The 21,865-nt window shown below is 40.3% G+C and overlaps 1 protein-coding gene across 8 annotated transcripts in view; it reads right to left on the reverse strand.

Moving 5' to 3' along the window:
- The window catches only part of ryr2a (ryanodine receptor 2a (cardiac)), a 262,686-nt gene that overhangs the window by 25,559 nt on the left and 215,262 nt on the right, over positions 1–21,865 (reverse strand). For all 8 annotated transcript variants that reach the window (XM_040038551.1, XM_040038550.1, XM_040038554.1 and 5 more), the window contains 16 exons: positions 13,757–13,837; positions 13,319–13,407; positions 12,527–12,655; positions 11,448–11,552; positions 10,384–10,465; positions 9,773–9,931; positions 9,106–9,260; positions 7,981–8,196; positions 7,617–7,889; positions 6,034–6,240; positions 5,638–5,940; positions 4,521–4,591; positions 4,029–4,179; positions 3,803–3,889; positions 1,628–1,894; positions 767–897 (listed from right to left, as the gene is read on the reverse strand). In XM_040038551.1, coding sequence (XP_039894485.1) covers positions 767–897; positions 1,628–1,894; positions 3,803–3,889; positions 4,029–4,179; positions 4,521–4,591; positions 5,638–5,940; positions 6,034–6,240; positions 7,617–7,889; positions 7,981–8,196; positions 9,106–9,260; positions 9,773–9,931; positions 10,384–10,465; positions 11,448–11,552; positions 12,527–12,655; positions 13,319–13,407; positions 13,757–13,837 — 2,506 coding nt within the window. The remainder of the gene's footprint in view (positions 1–766; positions 898–1,627; positions 1,895–3,802; positions 3,890–4,028; positions 4,180–4,520; positions 4,592–5,637; positions 5,941–6,033; positions 6,241–7,616; positions 7,890–7,980; positions 8,197–9,105; positions 9,261–9,772; positions 9,932–10,383; positions 10,466–11,447; positions 11,553–12,526; positions 12,656–13,318; positions 13,408–13,756; positions 13,838–21,865) is intronic.

The raw sequence follows: 21,865 nt of genomic DNA on the forward strand, positions 1-21,865 counted from the left end.
AAGCATGAGGAAAACTGCGTGCTATAACTGCTTACAGTGTGTTTTTAACTGTAATTGTTTTTGGTCATTTCCAGCACAATCATGGTGAGAGTTGATTCACATTGCATTGTTGGTCTCTGCAAGGGTTGTAACTGATTCTGATTGATGCAGGAAACACTGGCAGGATTAGATCTTTGGCCTCATTGGTTTTGTGCTTACTTCCAATATTTTATACTGGGGTAAAATTACTCTAATTGGGTTCATATATAAATACAACACAAATAACGTTTGATTAAATTTAATGAAAACTAGGTGATATCAGAATCAAATGATGGTAAACAAGCTGTGAATAACATGGAGTATATTTGGGATAAAAGCTGCAAGTTGCATTAAAGAAAAGTATTGATTTTTGTTTCCAAAATATGCAATTTAATTGCAACTTTGCAAACATAATAAAAGTCTTCTTTTTAGATGAAATTAAATAATGACTATTAATTCACTGACTATAAATATGGGTTGCTAATATTATTATTAATATTATTATTATGCTATTATATTTGTTTCTTGCAGTAAATTATTCCCAGGGTGCCCACTGACCCCAATCACCACTGGATGTATGTTAAATATGGCAGAAGGTTGAGGGTTAATAGGCTGTCTACAAACTATATCTTCTATTCCTTTATACATGCAGCAGTCACTTGTTTTCGTGAATGAAAATAGTCTGTTTAACAAACAACAATTTGATATACACATGCACACTCTCGTGTAGGGACAGAGGTCTACTTACTGTGTGTTGATTACCAGTCTGTCCCACTGTCCTTTGATGTCATCTTCTGATGGCTGCTCTGTTATATAAAGGCCATCAAATTCCAGCTTCCTAGCGACCTCCTTTTCACGTTTAAAGATCACCAGTGGCACCTATATAATGCACACAAAAAGTGGAGAAATGCAGATGTCAATGGATTCTAGACTTAAGACTAACTGTAAATGATTGAAACTCTTAACTCTTAGTAACTGTCCTTATATTGAAATACATGTCAGTTTATCCAGTTTCACATTTCTACACAAAGATTTGACCATAATTAAAACTTCAGACAGATTTAAAGTGAACTGATGGAAAATAATGTTTCCTGTTCTCCTACAGGTTGACTGTTTTACATACTGTATTTCAGATTTACAGGACAGACTTGATTGTAATGAAGCAGTCCTTCTGAATAAATCTCTCATGGCACACAGGATTCCTTTATTTCAAACATACTGATTCATCTAAAGCTGCCTCATGCCATTTTGTTTCCAAAAAGATGCAAAGGTGTAAAGCCTGAGTACTTGCTCTATTAGTTTAGTAAGTATGTTACTACTACTATGTTAACTTGCTCAAGAGGTCTGCTCATTTGTGATTTAATAATTTGCATTGATCTTGGTAGAATGGATTGACCTTTATTGAAATGACCAGACTACATCTTTGTCCATAAATTTAATGTAGATTACCCGTAGACCTTTCCAAAGCTTTGTTGTGTGGCATTGCACAAATTTGACCGACTGGCGTAAGATTTAATAACAAACTCTGTGGTTGTTAATGGCAAATACTACATTGCGGATTCTAACATTTTGCACTCATTTCTGTTGTATGTCACAGTGAATATCCTACCTTAAGACAGTAGTATCCAATGATGCAGAAGAAGGAGATGACCGTGTGCAGGACAGCAAGGATCCGTAACATGGGCTCCATGTAGCCACTGCTCTCTTCCAGGACAAAACGAACAGTCACAGGCTTCTGGGGCATGCTGGTCTGATCCATCACCTCTTCCTTTGCATCCACAGTTGCCCCACCTAGTGGATCCCACTGAATGCTGCTCTCTGAATGGCTGGTGTGCACAACTTCCCTCTCCTCAGTCACTGATGAGGATGTAGAAACCTGGAAGGGAAATTTTTAGTCTAGTTATGTAAGCAAATAAAAAAAAAACAATAAGAAAACAAAGTAAAATAACATCAGTATCAGCTATTAGTCCAAAATTTAGTTTTAATTTTTATGACTGATTTGTCCTGAACCCCAACTTCAGGCTCTATAGCAGGGGTGGGCAACTCCAGACATCAGTCCTGCAGGTTTTAGATGTGTCCTTGGATCCATTACAACTGATTTAAATGGCTAAATAGCCTCCTCAGCATGTCTTGAAGCTCTCCAGAGGCCTGGTAATGAACTAAGCCTTTGATTCAGGTGTGTTGACCCAGCGTGACATCTAAAACCTGCAGGACACCGGCCCTCGAGGCCTGGAGTTGCCCACCCCGGCTCTATACTAAAGATTCTAAACCAAGCTATAAACACAGCAAAGACTGAGTCTGAGTCTTCTGAAGCAACATACAATGTAGTACTGGCATACTAATTATTAACAGAATATTAAATGATTTGTGATTTGCATTTGCACAAGTTTGTACCAGTTTTGTCCTTATTCGTAATCTAGCACAGCAATGAAACTTTTTTTCCTAACCCTTGGATTTCCCTTGAAAAGGCTGGAGCCTACACGTCGCTCTCGCACTGCAGGCTTACTTGTTGTTCCTAGAGTATTTAAAAGTAGAATGGGAGGCAGAGCCTTCAGTTTTCAGGCCCCTCTTCTGTGGAACCAGCTTCCAGTTTGGATTCGGGAGACAGACACTATCTCTACTTTCAAGATTAGGCTTCAAACTTTCCTTTTTGCTAAAGCATATAGTTAGGGCTGGACCAGGTGACCCTGAATCCTCCCTTAGTTATGCTGCAATAGACGTAGGCTGCCGGGGATTCCCATGATGCATTGAGTATTTCTTCTTCAGTCACCTTTCTCACTCACTATGTGTTCACAGACCTCTCTGCATTGAATCATATCTGTTATTAACCTCTGTCTCTCTTCCACAGCATGTCTTTATCCTGTCTTCTTCTCTCACCCCAACCAATCACAGCAGATGGCCCCGCCCCTCCCTGAGCCTGGTTCTGCTGGAGGTTTCTTCCTGTTAAAAGGGAGTTTTTCCTTCCCACTGTCGCCAAAGTGCTTGCTCATAGGGGGTCATATGATTGTTGGGTTTTTCTCTGTACCTATGAAGCGCCTTGAGGCGACTTTTGTTGTGATTTGGCGCTATATGAATAAAATTGAATTGAATTGAATTCATAGGGAAAGAGGCAGGGTACACCTTGGACAGTTCACCAGTCTATCACAGAGCTACCACATATAGAGCGACAACCATTCGCACTCACATTCACATGTGTGTGCAATTCAGAATCATCAGTTAACCTAACCCCAATAACAAGAACCATTAAATCCCAAACTGCTAGCTGGCACACTCCATCTCACTGCCTTTTTATCCGCCATGTCGATGTAGCAAAGTCACTTTGAAGAGTGAAACTGGTTGCAGACCTGGTCTCTTCTTTAAAGAATTCACTGCAGAGGCAATAAATTGGTAAGTTCATTGTAAATGGTTACAATGATTTTGTTCTTCCCATGGTTTCCAACCACTGTTTTCCCTACTGAGACTGCAGGATAAACAACAACAAACAACTTTCTCATTTTACTCAGCGCAAATAGAAGAACACTCATTAATGAGAAGTACAATGAGTGTATTAGTGCTCTTTAAAACGTGCACTCACTCCTACTCTAACTCAGGCAAGCGTAAGACTTTCCACTGCAAAGGCCCATAAAACAAAACAAATTTTCAAGTGTCCATAAGCAGTAAAATCCCTTATATCATGTGCCTTCAATAATTGCACTGTTTAATTTGAAACCATTGCATGCAGCACCACACTCTGTAGAAGAAGATGTGCAGAATGTAATCACAAGAACATCCTTGGTACTGTTACCTTATAGAACAGAAGGATAAAGTTTATTGCAAAGGCAACAAACAGAGCCAACATCCTCATGTTGTAAAAGTTTCTGGCGAAGTAGTTCTGTAGGAGAAACCAAAAGACGAGCAAAAAAAGTGTTTTTTAAAGCTATGGATTGAGATGTTGTATAATAATAATAATAATAATAATAATATAGATGATAAGAAGAAGAAGACAAAGAAAAAGAATAAGTTGGCCATACCAGCAGTTTCCTCTGGTAGGCAATGATCTTCTTTAAGAAAGCTGACTCCTGAACATCAGGTTCATCAGACTTTGAGGTGTGATGCCTCCTCATTTTTGGTTTCATCGTCTCGTTCTTTGACTGTTTCTCTTGTTTCTCTACATCATCACTTCTGAAACCATAAGCCAACACACAGGTATTTTTAAAATGACATTACTTTTTTACTGTGGTTTTATTCATTTACTGTCTTTTTAGGTTTTTGGAGTTTAAAATGAATGGACTAATGCTTGTTAGAGTCTCAACTCTCGCGGCCCGGTACCAAACGATTCACGGACCAGTACCGGTCCGTGGCCAGGAGGTTGGGGACCGCTGCTATAAAGCATTCTTTAATGCTGTTTGATGTGATTATTTCAATAAAAAAGAAAACACCATCAGGTCCTAAATGTATTAGTGAAAATGTATGCATGCATTTATGCAATTCAAACATCCAGTTCCAAAAATATGTTTACGTACTCAGATGTTTTTTGAGGTTCACATTTACTCTCTAGTTTTGATTCCATCTCCTCTGAGGCAGAGCTCTTTGACTGAAACAGAAAAATGAACAGTTAGACAAATATCCACAGCCACATTTGGTCACTTTTGTGGCTGATGACATGCTTGTACTGTTACTGTTGTAAAACGCCAGTATTTCTATGTTGAAATGGGCAGAATTTAGTCAGAGGAGTCAGTGAAGTTGTGCAACATCTGAATCAAAATCTTAAGACATTCGATCATTTGATCAAAGCTCACAGACACATTAGCTGATTGTGAAATTGTTATCTTTTACCATTCAAAATCAGCAGCTGTGAGAGCTGTGATCCATTTTAAACAGCTCAAGATAAACCTCCATGAAAGGGAGCAGTAAAGTTTCCACCATATGGAAGTTAACATTTCAGTGGCTATCAAACTAGCTAAAAGCACATGTTTCTGAGCGGATGGAGAAAGTAGAACAGAAATATGTAAAGTCGACAGACTTTAACCATTTTTCCAGAAATTGGAGTGTCCAACTGTAAATCTGGGAGATTCCAATTGCATATATTAGAGTCATCTATGTATAAAAGGAAAATGTATTTGTTGATGATTGTTTAAACATGTTGTTTCACCATGTCCCAAACACCAAATACGAGGGCTGAGGTCCCAAATATCTTGTTTATTAGATCTGCCCCTCTGCATCATAGAAAACGTAATACATGGTTGTCTACCATAGGTTATCACTGTAATCTCTGCCAGAAATCAGTTGGCAAAGGCCAATACTAAACTTACAAAGCAGTCTATTTATTTTAATAAAAGATATGGGAGATTGACAGCCGACTGCAGGGATGCTGAGACATCGATGCCTGGGTATTCAGACTTGTTAAACACTGGTATATCATAGAGCAGTGAAATCCTTTCATTGGAATATTCAAAGGTAGAAATACAGATTTAGTCCAATTAATCCTGGACTCTGATATATGTCACCAAAACCTTTAAAAGAAAGAATACTCACGGCCGAGGGGTAAAAAGCAAAGAAAGGAGAAAAGAAAAAAGTGGAGGGGAAAAAGCAGAGCCTCTCACTTGTGTCATGAAAGAAAGTAAGAAAGAAAGAAATCACCTGATGTCTCCATCTGACTTCAGGTTGGGGTGCTGTAGATGGAGTTGGAGAGGGAACCGGGGAGTTGAGAAGTTCAGTAAAGCTGGCGTTGGGGTTATGGGGGGTGATTTTGTACTGGCCCCCTTCCCTTCTTAAGTCCAGACCAAAAATGTCTGACAGCAGCTCTGTCTCACTGGTATTGACTGTCAGGTCAGCCAAGTCTTCCCCGGTGGAGCTGTGATCAGATCTTTTCTCCCTGTTCTCCCCCTCACCGCGTACCTCGTCCTGAGTAGGGTCTGGCATATTGGCCAACAGCTCTGACACCTAGGGGCAGAGGCATTTTAGCTATTAGCAAACAGCTGTTACTTTATCTAGACTGTTCTTTATTTTGTTATTTTAAAAAAAATCTATAATAACCTTTATGGTCTTGGCCCCCTCCACCAGGTTTTCTCCAATGAAAGTGTTGTAGAAGATTCTGCAAAATCCTCGAGCCACATTGAATGCCACATGGAGGAGGCCCAACAACACCGACCAGTAGGTGGAGACCAGGGTGGTTACCATGTCCTTCACAGTCATGTTCTTTATCTTCTTCATTTGCTTCTTTAAGCTCTTCATGGACAGTACCTGAAACCAAAGCAAAGTTACTGGTGAACTGTGTGTTCAGTAGTATTACTGTAGACATTGTCAAGAAAGGTGAGACTGAAAGAAACTGAAGTCCCCGTGGCTTATCTCTTATTATATCTGAGAGACGGTGAACGGTCTTAGCACCAAATTTACATGTGATTTTGCTGATAGTTAATCATGCTTAATGGCTTAATATTGATCAGAATATAATCAAGTTTAACCAATACAATGAATCAGAAGATATAATCAATCTACTAACAGATTTTGTATGAAGTGGCTAGTCCAAGGATGGACTTGGAAGCTGTGTGTGCATGTATGTATGTAAGAAGGAGGGAGGGGGAAGTGAATGAAACTCTAACAAGACAATGATATTAGAAAATGTATGATATTGATATGGCATTAATAAAAAAAAAAAAGTAAAAGAAAAGTAATTGAAGCTATGGCTTGGCTAATTTGGGTTGAAAGTGATCATTCAGTAAATGTGTAGATGTCACGGTTCTGGCTCATTTACACCCAGCATTTTGAGTTTCTTATGTTTTGGTTTATTTTTGCATTATGGATTATTTTCTGATTCTCTTGTGCTTTATTGATTATTATTAGAATTCTATGTTTCAGTTTATTCTGGTTAAGGCTTTAGTTCTTAGGTTTTGTTTTGGTGTCCTCGTTTTTCCTGCAGGTGTAGGTCAGAGTCTAGTCTGCGTCTTTGTGTTGCCATTTCCTGTTTTATTGTGAAGGTCCACGTCTTATGTCAGTGTGTCTAGCTACGCTCCCCCTGTCTCGTTAGCCCTAATCTCTCCCAGCTGCCTCTCCCTCCTGTTTTCCATTCCCTGATTACTCCACTGTGTATATAAGCCTTGTGTTTGCCTTTGCTCTCTGTCGTGTCGTACCCTCAGATTGTGCCTGTGTGTTTCTGTTCTCAGTGTTCATTGTTCAGTTCATGTTTTGTTTCGTCGCCAGCAGAAAAGCTGAGGTTTACAGCTGCAATTCAGTCTCCGAGTCCTGCGTTTGGATCCTCGTCACACAGAGCCCTGACAGTAGATAACTATTTTAACAATACAAACGTACGACAATATATAGTATTTCTACTTAAAATTATGTTTCTGTCTCATTGTATGTTTCGTGGTGAGCTTATCTGACTGTGTGGGAGACATCTTTTCCATCCAGTGTCACACATCTTTAGAGGATCTGCCATTTGCTGAATTTAGGGTTTAAATATATATATGTGTATCTAAGAGTTTTCAAATTGGAATCAAGTTTCTTATCTCTGTTCTTTTGAAAACAGAAAGCATCACTTTCAGAACTGTTCAAATACTATTTTAGAATATTCCAAAATACACCCAGAGTGAGCTGTTAGCTAGGCTCAGTGTGTAACTCACCTTTATTAGCAGCATGATGTTATATCGAAGTGCTAGCAGTGCCATGTAGACAGTGGTGACAGAAAAGAACCCCACATCGGGGCTCTCCTCATCTGGCTTCTCACGCTCGCTCTCCTCTTTTATCGCCAAGCGCTCACCAGCGTCAGACATCTGAGCCGCCAGCTGCATTTCAAATATGGTGTCCTCACAGAAATTCACAAACAGCTCCATCTTCTCTTTCTCCCCTCCTTCATTCACCACATCAAAGATGAACTGACGCTTGGATTCCTTTACCTAGGATAAAAATACAAACTTTGGCATTGGTAGTGACATACTACACTAAAAGGACAAATGTCATAGTTTCTGATTTATTCGCTATATTTACCTGAGGTTTTTCCCACTGTGTACGACTGGACTCGCTGATCTCAAAGTAGACCCTCTCGATCCGCTTTGCACTTCCCATAATCTCGATACGGCCTAGGTATGGTTGGAAGTAATTGAGGACACTTTCTGCCAACTCCAGGAAAGTCTGCAGCCGGGTGTCATGAGGCATGTGCTCTGACAGGTTGGTCAGCAAAACTGCCACGTTGAAGCCAATGTCCTGTGAATTTGAAAATCAATTTTTCATGGGATTTTTCAGTTTTGAATGAAACACTTCTATCCATATCTTCTCTATTATGCAGTAATTTCTGGGTAAATATGAAGTGCTTCTCTGTAATTTGCTGAATCTCAACCAGGAGCATTTGTAAATTTGTACTTGTACTCCACCTTAAATGTAATAGCTGACCAAATATACCAGGATTGGATTGAGAGTGTGCAACACAGAAAACAAGCAAATGAAGCAAAACCAACTTAAAGATGCTAACAAATAATGACTAAACAAGAAAAAGGAAAATGGAAACAGAAGATACTGAGTGAAGCCAACTTATTATATTGGAGATTATGTATCGGAATTTCAGGAGCGGGACCACGCCCCCAAACACGCTCCTTCCGGTTGTCATCTATATAGGTTCCCCCAGTTCTGCAAACCGTTCATTCTCGTTTACGTGCCCCACCCTCCCTCCTTGTTCTCAATTCTTTAACTTCTTCACTTCTATTTAGTACACGGGGATCTGCCAGGCCCGGGAGCCGTTGCGGGTCCCCTTCGAGGCCTTCCCCAAACCGCAGCTTAATTCATGTCCAAGCATCACCTTTACCTACTAAAACGCTGTCAAACCTAAACTGAGGATGTGGGCCCGGCTAGTGAAAAAAGACTACTTGGGCAGGCTGCCCAGTTCTTTTAACTGACTGCCCAATAATATTTTGAAAAACTAGATGTATTAAAAAGGGTGTTTGTTTCAAAACAAGAGCTATAAAATGATCAGTTACACTCTCATCTTGATTTTAAATCTCCTCAACTCCAAAGTATGGGAAGACAAAAAGAAAAAACAGACAGAAAATTCAATAAAAGTCCTGAGTCCTGGTGAGAACTCTCAAAAATGTAATCAGTTTGTGTTTTTTGATCACTTACCTTGGCTGGCTCATGAAAGCGCTCCACAAACTCTTCATAGTCAAGAAGTTCATTCTCATCAGTTTCAGCACATGACAGCAGGTACTCCGTCTCTGACTGGGTGTAGTGTTTATGGCTCTCCATGGCCTTATGAAAGTCCCTCTTGGAGATGACACCTGTTAGGTCAAACACAAATCTATAAACTTGGAAATCTTCCTGGATTCAAATGATGTAATTCCACAACAACTTATAGAAAAATAAATTACAGTACATAGACTGGCTTCCACCTCTCAGTCTTTGAATTCAGGTGTTTTCTGTCACATTGTCACAGTGTATAAAATCAAGCACCTTGGCATGCAGTCTGGCTTTACAAACAATACTGAAAGAATGGGTCATTCTAAAGAATTACCTGAATTTGAGCATGGTAATGCAATTGAATACTACCATTTCGACAAATCAGTATCTGAAATTTCTTCCCATGCTTGATTGCGTGATCGGCTGTAAGTGGTAATAATGTAAAGTGGAAGCCACAGCAAGTCAGCCACAAAGTGACAGTTGCAGTGACATAAAGTTGCAGAGCAGGGATCACCGAGTGCTGAGGTGCGAGGAATCAATAACTGATTCAAGCTGCAGAGTTTTAAACCTCCTCTGACACAGTTCTTTTGTCCACATGTTTTCAGAGCCTTGCCTTTTCCGTCAGGGTCATATTCCTTGAACCCATCTGAGGAGGTCAGGTCCTTCAGTTTGAGGAACATGTCGAAGAACTTGAGGATCATCTCTACATTGTTGGAGGACTCAACCAACATATCCACCATCTGCTTTCCAATGGTCCCATTCACCACATTACCTGGCAGGACAAAACAGCACATTTGCAACCTAAGAATACACTAAGACCACCACACATTTGTGGTTTCTTCACTCTGTTCCCTAAAATCACTGTGGTAGAACTAAAAAAGAAAGAAAAGAAAAAAACAACAACACAGAACTAGTTACCTTGTTTTTTGTGGCAACATACAGAAAAAAATCAATTTCACAAAGAAGACAAGCTTCACAGAGATGTTCAGTGTATTTATTCACAAGGTACTGTAACAAAATGTAACTTGTAATGCCCTTAACGGCAATGTTCCCTCACTTAAACTAGTTTTGGGAGGATGATCATTTTGTAGAAAATGTTGTAGAACTGCACTTCTGCAACACCGTGACACCGCTAACCTCTGAGACACCTGAGATAATGAATTTCAATACCCAAACCTGTATTTCTATGATTTCTTTCATGATGATTTGTTAAAGCAAACCTACCCTCTAACATAGACAGCAGCATAACCACCATGTCTTTCTGCAGATCCATCAGTTCCTTCAGTAACTCGATCTGACTGGAGTCCTGAGGCAAAATAAATTAAAATAACATAAAATGTTTAAAGAATTCAGCAGCCACATGTGCTCATGATGTGTTAAAAAGTAACAAAGAGTGTGATGGAATGACAGTGGTCAGTCAAAAGTCTAATATGAAGTGCTAAGATGTATATGTTTCCTGTCTTTGGCCCCAAATTTTGGTACACTTCACCATGATTCAACTCAGCAGGCACTATACATATCAGTTTAATGCTTTTGTGCTGTTGGGTGAATTTGGTCAGTAAAGCTATTTTGGCAAAGTGCAACTTTTTAAAAAACTTACTTAGTGAAATGAATAATTCTTCTTCTTTTAAAATGGTAACATATATCTTGTTATAAACTCCTCCACATATAAATGGGTTCTGCAATGATGATCAACCATTGTACTGAAGATATAGTTGTAATTATTTATAAGCAATTTGATATAAAGCACATTTAGATGTTTAGATTAGGCATGTAGAGCTAAAGCTATGGGGCTGGCATGAAAAAACACGGACACCTGAGATAAGAAAGGAAATAGCTGAAAGAGCTAAGAGAGCTCTGGTTAAGGATCTCAGTCTACGCTAATAAGGAACCAACATACCAGCAAAACTACCAGCCTTGAAGTTCCAGGAAAACATGTTCTAAAACTAAAGGGAGACATAATTTATTCTGATTTTTAAGAGTTCTTAACTGAAAGAACAGATGACTCTAAACTTGTGACTGACTGGTAGACTTCGTTCAGATATAATGCCTATCACATTAGACTCACATCACTGGCCAATAATACCCTGAAGCACAGATATTGGTAGTGTCTCGCGATTTTTTTGAGAATCAGAGATATTTATGAGTGATATTTGTTTTTTATAGAATATAATGAAAATGATTCTTGGGAAACACAATCCACAAGTTGCCAACTGTGTTATGTCTAGTGGCATTGATCATTATCTCAGAGCCTGAGTCTGCAGACACCCATCACTAAATTTACGTACCTGAGACAATTTCATCTGCATGTGAGCAAAAACATGTAGAAAGCCAACCACAGCATCCCACAGTCGACTATGGGCTAAACTCTGCTGGTTGCCGGTGCATGGACCCTAGAAAAGCATTAATAAGTGTGAATGTATTTTACAGATACAACCTCAGAAAATGACTCAAATGAAGCTTTTTCACGAAATGAATGTGACTTTAAAACTGTCCATTTTATTGGACATAATATGAAATTGTATTATTTATTTTTACAGATCACTGGCTCCCATTACTGCCCCAATGCTGGGAAGATCATCGCAGGTTTATCAGTCTGCTTGTTTTCCAGTTTTTTACTTCTAATTAAGCAACAGCTGTCACTACAGTAAAAAACAAAAATAAAAACAAACTATAAATTCTATGACTTAGTACCTATAACATGACTGTATAGTAGTGATTTAAAGTACATGAATGACTACGTGTATTTTTAAATATTTTTAAATGTATTTGTTTAAATGGGACTGTGCATATTAAGATGAACATATGAATGTAAATATGAATTAGCCAAAAGTTCATTTTTCAGAAGTACTTCTGAAGTCTGAGACAATGATGGAAGGAAAAGGGCCAATTAGCAAAACAGTTTCTATATGAGTTTTTTTATAAACTTCCATATCGGACTTTGTCTGTGTAAAAATAACAGAATTATCTGCATACAGCTGGGGATTGATGTTATGACAGACATTGGGTTAGTAATTAAAATGTAAAGAAAATAAAAGTGGTCTAAGTATGGAGCCTCCAGCTTTAAAACCAAGGTAAAGTGATCCCCTTTGGCTGCTTTATCGTTTTAATGTTTCTGAGGTATGAGTTTTGTCACTAATTAGCTAACAGAAACTGAGATAAGCCTATTAGCATTAAACCAACCACGTGACGTCATGTTTTGTACTGGCACAAGATGGCGCTAAACAGGCTCTAAACACTTATTTCTTAAATCCAGCAAGAAAAACGTTAAATGTATGACAATTTTTGACCATCACTGAAATTAGCCTTTATACATGTAATGTTTCATGTTCATTTTAACACTGATGACTGTGTTGTATGCCCTTACCTGGATGTACTCAGTGAGGGTATTGAAAACCTGCTTGGCCACATTTATTGCCTTGGAGAAATTCCGCTGGCCCTGCTCATCAATCACATCTTTCCCAGAATAATACCAGTAGAAATCACTGATGGACTCCTGGAGGAGAATGAAGCAGGAGGATAAGAAGAAACATGAGAGGGCTATTTTGATTTTGATTTGTGGCAAAGTAGTAGCAGTAGTATTCAAAAGAGAAATAAAAGGAAATCATAATAATAATATTAATTAAAACATTTTTAGCTAAATAAACTATGTAATAGTTTTACCAATTACACTGAACTCACAAGAGTCAATAACTTGTTTGCAGTATGTTATCAGCTGAGCTGCTATCTAAGCACAAGTTATAAAAGTCATTTATTGGCATTAACCCTCATAACATATCATCAAAACAGCTACCAAAATATTGTTTAACATGTATTTTTTTGTAATGACCATTTACACCATCTAAACATTCTTTCTCAAAATCAGATGAACTCACTGAACCTTAAAGAAAGACCTTCCAATTCAATGAAATAGAGACGCAGACACATTCACAGTTTACACATTCACTTTACCCGTCTTTCTGTGACTTTAGCTGTGTGGTTCAGTTCTATGGCAGTGAGTGCAGAAAGTGTGCTGATGAGATGGATCGTTACTGCATTTTGCCTTTGCAGGCCAGAGTGAGGGTGTTGTTCTTTAGGAAAGTGGTCAGTATTCCCTCTTTTTTATTTTAGTCTAAACTGTATGAGAAATATTTGTCAGTAGTGGGTAAAAGAAGCTGACCTGAACTCTTAGAAGGTAGTCAACAGTGGAGATAATGATGTTAACGGTTGTGTTGTTTCCCGTTTGAGTCCTCAAGTAGTTCTGAAAGTCTGAAATAAGATACCATAAAATTCTGCGTGGAATGTGTTGAACTGAATAAATACAGTATGTCTCACAGTTCAAATCTATGTCATACTTTGCCCCATGCTATGTCTTAGAAATCACAGTTGGTTCTACTACAAGTCCATCCATAATAACCAGTAGTAATTCACATATATAAAATCACATTAAGCATTAAGGTATCTACTATTCTTTAAAAACATGGTTCAACCCATTAACGATCTAGCCATAAACAGTGAAAATGTTTTTGTGAGAGTACTGGTAAATTTTCACAAATTAAGTGTTTAAAAATGTTTAGCCATTTTCCTGTGAAATTCACTGTAGAGAACTTATGCACACCTGAGTTGTGTCCTTCACAGAGCAGCTGCAGGAAGCGGAAAAGGTCACAAGTGAACTCATCATCCTGCATGACCTTCTCACCTGGCCAGAGAAAAGAAACACACACACACGCACACACCGCACACGCCCATATACAGGTTACACACATGTACATACGGACACACATTTTCACAAGCACATACAGAGGTATGCACAAATGTACACACAATAACACAGGCATGATCAAGCACATACATAAATGCACACACACATTCATATAAACAGACACACGTACGCAGAAAAAAGTCACACCAGAGGAAACAAAAGCAGACAACATATAGGAAAGGGAGAGACACACAAGAAGATGGAGAATGAAGTATTAAAAGAGGAGGCGGTAATATTGTTGTGTTTTCTTTCAGTTAGTGAAGAATGTATGGCCATGGAAAACACACACACACACACGCACAAACACACACACAAACACACACACACACACACACACACACTTTTGGATGAGCAGTAGGCAGTGACAACAGTTCATGGTGGGCTGGTCCCTACACTGCAGCATTTTAGAGTCAGGACTGGATTTCAGCTCTTTGGTTGGTTACTGCTTTCTGTTGTAGTAATAAAATGGCATAGCTGAGGCTGACTGCTCTGTCTGGGTGAGAATGGTGCTTTGAACGATGGAATGGGAAAGAAAAAGAAGGAATATGCAACACTTTACAGTGACTTAATACATCACTATCATGACATTACAAGAATACATCCATACAATAAGAAAACACACTGAACTGAGCTGAGAGAGAGAAAATGTATACATCTGAAACCAGGGCACTACTTTTGTAGTGCAGATACATACAGTTACAAGTATTTGCCCCCTTCCCAATTTCTTAATTTTTTGCATATTTGTTCAACTTAAAAGTTTCAGATCAAACAAATTCTAATATTCGACAAAATAAAAATAACCCAAGTAAACATGTTACGGGGGGAAAAAGCTATCCAAACCACCAGGCCTCGTGTAAGAAAGTGGCACAACCTTATAACTGGTTGGCAGCAAGAACTGCAATCATGTATTTGTGATGAATAGCGATCATTCTTGCACATCCCTGTGGCCTGTTTTTCTTTCCAAAATTATTTTAATTCAGCCACACTGCAGGGTTTGTGAGCACGAACAGGCTGTTTAAGGCCATGCCAAAGCATCTAAATCTGACTTAAGTCTTGACAGTGGAGGCCGCTCCAACAGCTTTATTTTTGTTTTTGAGTCATTTAGAGGTGGACTTTCTGGTATCATCCTGCTTAACCTGAGTGCACTTGATCTTCGAGAAATGAACTGATGGCCAGACAGCAGAGAGCACAACTCGTGTTTTCATCAATTACATCAAGACATCCAGGTCCCAGGTACCATCAAACTACCAGCACAATGTTTGGCTGTTTGTATAATCTTCTTTTCATGAAATACTATGTTAATTTTATGCCAGATGTAATGCCACTCAAATTTGACAAAAATGTTGCTTTTTTCACATTGGAACTCTCCCATGGTTGCTGTTTTTGCCCAGTCACTTTCATTTTTTTAGATTGTGGCATGATATTATATACTTTGTGAGATCTTTTAGTCTACTTCACTTTGTCACATAGGTTCTAATTAAGTGATTATTTGATTGCACAGGTCTGACAGTAATCAGATAAACTAAACTCAGCCTTCCCAAAAATGTGATTGATAATAGTTAATTCGTGATTTAACAAGGGCAGGTGTGGACAGCTTGATAAATGAAAGATAATTTAAAAACTGTGTATTGTTAGAAAACTAGACCTCTTTTAAGAGATGGACCTATGGCATCAATTTGAAAATCCTAGGTGACCTTTCCCGAGTTATGGTGTTGACTAGATTTCAGAAAACCTGACCTCTGATCACCTGATCTCCGTTCACCAAGATACAAACTTGTCTGAGATTTTTAGTAAATGCATTCATGGTGTCAATTTAAAAATCCTACATTCCCTCATTCTCAGGTTATCCCGTTCACACAGCTGAGTGTCCAGTAGGGTGATGACAATATTCCATTAACCTTTTTACCACTGCAGGGTTTAAACTGTTTGATGATCTGAAACATAAAGTATGACAAATATACAAAAAAACTACAAAATCGGGACTCTGGATAATACTTGTTAAAGGGCACGTTCTTATAAAATATAACACGTGCTAGAAAAGAGTAATAATGGAATGCAAACATTTTTACAACAATGCCACTTTAGTATTTAGCAGTTTGATGAATAGTCATGTTTTTTTTTTGTTTCCTTTTTTTTAAACACAAAGAACATAATACATGATAACTATGTTACATTCCCTTTTTGTAATTGTTGCTCTGTAGCTTTCGTTTTATCTGGTGTTACGAATCCAACTCACTCATTCTTTACAGCAGTGTGCTACTGACTCTCCCTATTAGCTCAAATTTAAGGGATAGGTTATCCTTCAGCTCGAGTCAAGACGGTGAAAAACAAAGCCTTTGCTCTACAACACGGTCGGTCAATTTTTAGTTAAATGAAGTAAAATATGGTTCAATTTATTTTATGCTGACTGATAAAGAAAGTGTGCAATACTGGTTATCCATTGTTCATGTCAATGGAAAATTGTACTTAGTAGTCAGTATAAGCTTTTAATGATATAAGTTTGCATATGATAGAATACTGCATGATGACCTTTTAGATGTGTTAGACTGTTGTTCACTACAAAAACTTGTTCTGTTCTCTTTCTTAGTTTCTTCCCACAGCGATAATAAGAGCTGAACCACTCTTGTCTTCACTCCCTTCTGAATCCCACAGGACACACATACACCTGCATACGCACATACGTACGCACTAACATTCCTCTGTCTATGAACAGATGTATTCACTATTGTATTACTTTTGTATATAAATAAAGACCAGAGCGGTAACAGAGCGCACTTCACAGGGCCCCCACTCTGATGTGAGCGCTCTGTGACCGCCCTTGCAAGTAAAAACTGCAGCGTGTGCGTCCACTCTCTGACTCGCAGCTGAAGAAGTGTCTTTTAGAATAAATCTCTTGACAGTTCACATGCTGAAGATTTGCCATAATACCAAAGTCCCACGCATCACGTAGGCGATGCATGCAATCTGATAAAACGGCCAGTAACGACACCCAGTAATACTGATTTTCTCACATTTATGAGTTGGTTGTTTATGTTACCTCTACTGATACCTCTACTACTACTGGTACCCTTGACTGATACTTTGCTCCAGACATTAGGTTTCTAATAAGAACTATGTTCTTAGTCAACTAACTGTGGGAAAAAAAGTTGACTAACCAAGTAGTCTAAAACTAAGAAACACTAAGATATTAAGTTACATTTGAGAACTGTTTAATGGAAGATGTCAAAAACTAATAACAAAGGTGTTTTAAACCATTAATCACGTTCTTCAATGATGAATCATACCGCTGTGCTGCACAGCGCATTGTGAATTATCAACATTACACGTTATAGTCCAGACAGAGAGGATGAAGAACACTTAAAACAAACCAACGTTTAATATAATATGAAAACATTTTACATTGATTAAATTTTTAACAGTTAGATCAAACAACTAACTCTGGTACTAACTAGTAACAACAGCAACAATTAGTCAGCTGGTTGACTAGATATGCAAATCTCTAGTTTCCAACTTGATCTTGGCAAGACAGTAAGTGTAGCTTATCTAGTCCCCTCGGCATCTGAGAGATGCAGGAAAAAGCTGCCTATAATTCCAGACAAGATGTTTTACCCTGGAGCCCAACAGGATTGGAAAGTAGTGTGCAAATGAACAAAGTCAGGTAACAGTTTTCTGACTTATGCCACATTCCTTCAACTAAACCATTGTGTTGCAACACTTTTCACCCCACACACCCATTGCTCAGAAACCCTCTGTGATCCTGCTTTCAGTTGGGCCACCTTTGTCAAGTCTCTTTGCAGCCTGGATTTTGAACATCTTGAAATAAGACACCCAAAGACTGGGTACTGAGTCTGAGTCTGCAGAGGGTCCCAGTGCTGTGGAAGACGTTATACCTCTTTCCTGTACCAAAGACACCACGTCCCAGTGGCCCCCAGGATTACAGGCCTGTGGCACTGACTTCTCACATCATGAAGACCCTGGAAAGACTCATTCTTGACCAGCTCCAACGTATTGTGAGGCCACATAAGGATTCTCTTCAGTTTGCTTACCAGCTCTGCCTCATACCGCAGGATGCCATCATCTACCTGCTCAATTGTGTCTACGCCCATCTGGACCAGCTGGCGAGCACTGTGAGAGTCATGTTTTTCAACTTCCAGTGCATTCAACACCATCAGGCTGACCCTGCTTGGTGATAAGCTGACAACGACGCAGGTGGATGCCTCTCGTGTCCTGGATTGTTAATTACCTGACAGGAAGACCACAATATGTGCGTCTTTGAAAATGTGTATCTGACAAGGTGATCAGCAACACAGAGGCACCACACACTTTTCTTCGTTGAAAAGAAGGATAAGACCCTTAGGCCATGCATAGATTACAGGGGCCTCAATGAAATAACCATAAAAAACAAATACCCCCTCCCACTAATCAGTTCCACCATTTTCACAAAACTAGATCTCTGCAATGCTTACCATCTAATCCGCATCCGGGAGAAGAAAGAATGGAAGAAAGCCTTTAACACACCACTGGGCCATTTTGAATATTCAGTCATGCCTTTTGGACTCACAAATACACCATAAGTATTCCAAGCTCTGATCAATGATGTACTAAGAGACTTTCTAAACTAATTTGTACTTGTCTATCTGGATGACATCTTCATCTTTTCCAGGAATAGAGAGGAACACCAAGTTCACGTCCAAGCCGTCCTACAGCGCCTGCTGAAAAACAGACTCTAGGTTAAAGCTAAAAAGCGTGAATTTCACTCCCTCTCAGTGACTTTTCTTGGTTATGTTCTTGCAGAAGGGCAGGTGAAGACGGACCCCGCCAAGATCCAAGCCATGGCGGAATGGCCTACCCCAACGTCCTGTAAACACCTCAAACGCTTTCTTGAATTAGCCCATTTCTATCACCGCTTCATATGAAAATATAGCCATGTATCTGCACCCCTCACCACTCTCACCTCCACCAAACAACCTTTTCTCTGGAACCCAGAGGCTGAGGCCAATTTCAAAACATCTGCTCACCTCAGCCCCTATTCATCCAAACTCCACTATGCCTTTCATCATAGAGGTAGGTGCTTCAGATTCAGGGATTGGGGCTGTTTTGTCACAATATCCAGGTCCTAAAGCCAAGTTACAGGCATGCACCTTTTTCTCTTGCCTCTCTCTCTTTTCTCTCTCTCTCGGAGCAAAACTATAATGTAGGAGACCGGGAGTTGTTAGCCATGAAACCTGGGAGATTAACGAGACCATCCAGCAGGCTCTGCAAGATGAGCCTGATCTGGGGTCTGGTCCCCTGGGTCGCTGGTATGTCCCCTCGGCAGTTCGGGCTGCGGTTCTGAGATGGGTCCACACTGCTAAGTTCTCAGCAGTTCCTTGGGGTGTTGTAGAACCATCTTGCTAATAAAACGCCATTTTGGTGGAGGACCTTAGAAAAGGATGTAAAGGAGTATGTTGCTGCCTGCTCCACCTGTGCCCACAGCAAAACCTCGACACAGCAGGCCTCCTCAAACCCTTAACTTTACCCTCACGTCCCTGGTCTCACATAGCATTAGAATTTGTCACCGGTTTACTGGCCTCATCTGGGAAATCAGTAATCCTCTCTATCATTGACAGATTCTCCAAGTCAGCTCACTTCGTGGCCCTGGAAAAACTCCCCTCAGCTGCTGAGACAGCCCAGCTCATGGTAGACCATGTATTCAGGCTCCATGGAATCCTGTCCAAGATCACTTCTGACTGGGGGCCGCAGTTTGTGTCTCAAGTATGGAATTCATTCTGCACAGCCCTTGGGGCCCGTGTAAACCTAAGTTCCAGACATCACCAACGGCCAGACTGAACATTTAAATTAAGAACTGGAATCAGCCTCTGTTGTGTCGCCACTCACAAACCCGGCTGCCTTCTCCCCTGGGAGGAGTATGCAAACAATGCACATATTTCCTCCTCTACTGGTCTGTCACCTTTTGAGGTATCCCTTGGCTATCAACCACCCCTATTTCCTGAGGATGAGGCAGACCTCACCTGTGCCCTCCGTGCAACACCACTTAAGATGCTGCTGCAACATCTGTCGTAGAATGAGGGAAATGTTACAGAAAGCAGTTGCCCACCAGCGGTACTACGCGGCCCACCTCCGCACACCAGCACCCAGGTACACACCTGGACAAAAGGTATGGCTTTCCACCAGGGACGTACCTCTCAGGTCTGTGACTGGCAAGCTTGTACCCCGTTTCATTGGACCCTATGAGGTAGACACAGTCATCTCTCCATCCACACTCAAACTGAAACTTCCTGCTGCCATAAAGATCCGTCCTACCTTCCACTTTTCCTGAGTAAAGCCAGTGCTCACAAGTCCGTTGTGCTCTCCGGCCGACCCCCCTCTATCCACCCAGCTTGTTGAGGGTCATCCGGCCTGTACAGTCCGAAGGATCCTGGACGTCCGCTGGCATGGTCAGTTGCGACAGTACCTGGTGAATTGGGAGGGGCATGGCCCTGAAGAGCACGCCTGGGTCCCCAGGTCTTTCATTCTTGTCAGCTCTCTTGTTTCTGATTGTTACAGGTTGTGTCGAGGCTAACCAGCTGCTGGGAGGCATCCCTTGAAGGGGGGGTACTGTCATTGACCGTGTGAGCAGCTGGGTGTGGCCGGTGTGGATCCCTGCCTCCTGTAACCACCTTAGGGCGGGCCTACCATCCTCTCACCTGGGCAGTGCACCTGCGATTAATCCCGGACAGTCAATGGAGGGTATTTATGGCCAACTTCACTACCACCTCGCCACCAGTTCATCAACTCACCTAAGTTAGTAACAGGCTCTAATGCTAAGCTCAAGATCCAAGATCCTTATACGTTTACCTTGTTGTCTTTTCTCCTAGCTCAACTCACCTGCTATACTACGACATCATCACTTCGGTTTACTTGCTAGACTCTGGACACAAACCCATCCACTCGGATCTCTGCCTTCCTCCTTAGCCTCAGCCTCATCCTGGCCAAGTAAGCCACTCCATTCCAGCAATAACTATAGCTCCAGGACCAACCCATGCACCCACTAATTCCTTTCCTCTCTCTCTCCCTCTAATACACTCCGTGAGCACCACTTCAGTCTCCGTTTAAGTAACGTGTCTCCGGCTGCTGTGCTAGGATCACCTGCCCTGTACTGTATTGTGTGTTAAGGCAAGGTTCTTGGTTTTGTTCCTCCACTAGTGTTCCCCCCACCAAGTCCTATATTATATATCAGGCCACGTCAAGTTCCTATGTTTGTCTCTCCTTGTTTTCCTTGTGCCTTTGTAAGTAAAACCACTACTTTAGTTCAACTATCCTGCTTCGGCACTTCGTCCCGCACTTGGGTCCAGTTTTGTACAGGCCTCCGGCCCCCTTGACAATCCCATCCTCTTCTTTCTGCAACACCTCAGCTGGGAGGTCTTGGTCTCTGATCCTTGGTTGTTAACCACACTCTCCAAAGGATACATTCTCCAATTAAGGTAATGGCCCTCAAAGTTCAATGGAGTTTGTCACAGATTCTCTGAAGGCTCAGGCTCTGAGGCAGTAAGTCATATCACATCTGGAGAAAATCACTTCCTTATTCCTAAAACATGGACACCTACACCATTTTAAAATAGTTTGCATTGACATGCATTACATGCACCATTATGGTTACATTCTTGCTTCTGCAGACGAGAGGCATGTGAATTCTTACATTATTGGACAGTTGGTTTATATTTGCCCCAGTTCAGGAGCAGGCATACTCAAACACAACAGCTCTTCTCACCCATGTTTGCCATGTAAATTGTATAGTTTTCAAATTTCAAGTCAGGAGTTCATTAGTGTTGCACTTGTTGCAAATAAGGACAATCTCAGCCTCCTTCCTCATTTAGTGAGAGGTAGAATGTAGAATTCAGTACTCATTTACTCATTTCAATTATTACCAGCAAAATAGTTGCATGTTTAATCCTCTGGGAATAGATTTATTCATTCATTTAGACA

Source organism: Simochromis diagramma, unplaced genomic scaffold (assembly GCF_900408965.1).
Source record: "Simochromis diagramma unplaced genomic scaffold, fSimDia1.1 OVJJ01000617.1, whole genome shotgun sequence".
Taxonomy (NCBI): Eukaryota; Metazoa; Chordata; class Actinopteri; order Cichliformes; family Cichlidae; genus Simochromis; species Simochromis diagramma.